This window comes from Colobus angolensis, unplaced genomic scaffold (genome assembly GCF_000951035.1).
Source record: "Colobus angolensis palliatus isolate OR3802 unplaced genomic scaffold, Cang.pa_1.0 Scaffold223, whole genome shotgun sequence".
Taxonomy (NCBI): domain Eukaryota; kingdom Metazoa; phylum Chordata; class Mammalia; order Primates; family Cercopithecidae; genus Colobus; species Colobus angolensis.
The window spans coordinates 1,104,362-1,105,492 of NW_012115411.1; the positions used below are offsets into that span (position 1 = coordinate 1,104,362).

Sequence of the window (1,131 nt, forward strand, 5' to 3'; positions counted from 1 at the left end):
GGATGGACAGATGGATGGATGGATAGATGGATGGATGATGGGTGGATGGTGGAAGGGAGGATGAATGGATGGATGGATGGATAATAGATGGGTAGATGGTGGATGGATGGGTGGATGGATGGATGAAAGAATGGGTGGATGGATGGCTGGATGGATGGATGATGGGTGGATGGTGGAAGGGAGGATGGATGGATAATAGATGGGTGGATGGTGGATGGATGGATGAAAGCATGGCTGGATGGATGGCTGAGTGGGTTGATGGGTGGGTGAATGTATGAGTGGATGGATAGTTTAATGGATGCGTGGATGGATATATTGGTGGATGGATCAATGAATAATAGATGGATGATGGATGGATGGATGATGAATGGGAAAAGATAGATGAGATAAATTGATGGATAGATTAAAAATGAATATATCTACTGATCAGTCAATCATAGATACACACACACACGCACACATACAGTTCCTAGTTCTGGCCACCAAAAGGGCATATAAGCAGTGGATATTCCAGGAGCAATAAATACAGCTATTATTCATGTATTTACTTATAAATACATTTCGTCCCAGCTACTTGGGAGGCCAAGGCAGGAGAATTGCTGGAACCCAGGAGGTGGAGGTGGCAGTGAGCCGAGATCATGCCACTGCCGTCCAGCCTGGGTGACAAGAGCGAGACTCCGTATCAAAGAAAAAAAAGAAAAGAAAAGAAAAAAGAAACTTCCACACTCATTGTTTAAGTTTTACAAAACAAACAGTGCCTGGTTGCAAAGGAAACCACAAACCAAAATACGACAAGAAGAGGGCGCTTACATAAAGGATATTTTATGCAGGCCAGTGGTGAAAACTTACCTGTTCCCACTTGCCCCAAAGCCATCCAGCCTCCCAGCAGAAAGACAGCAGCTGCCCACAGCACAACGAACCGTCCCATGCCTGAAACAGGAGTGGAGAGTGAGGTCCTCAGGAACCTGCCACGAACAGATCGCTCGTGACTCATAAGCAGAGGTCACCCTCGATTTTAAACAGGCAGAAAGGAAATTAGGGAAATGATTACAGGCAGGAAGCACAGTGACGCTCGATTTTAAAAGATACGCTTGTCACAAACACACACACGCACACACACCATCAATCCAG

The 1,131-nt window shown here is 45.6% G+C and overlaps 1 protein-coding gene across 1 annotated transcript in view; it reads right to left on the bottom strand.

Annotated features, from left to right (window-relative positions):
- Positions 1-928, bottom strand: part of CRLF2 (cytokine receptor-like factor 2) — a 40,013-nt gene extending 39,085 nt beyond the window's left edge. The window contains exon 1 of the mRNA XM_011943965.1: positions 850-928. Coding sequence (XP_011799355.1) covers positions 850-928 — 79 coding nt within the window. The remainder of the gene's footprint in view (positions 1-849) is intronic.
- Between the last annotated feature and the right edge of the window lie 203 nt (positions 929-1,131).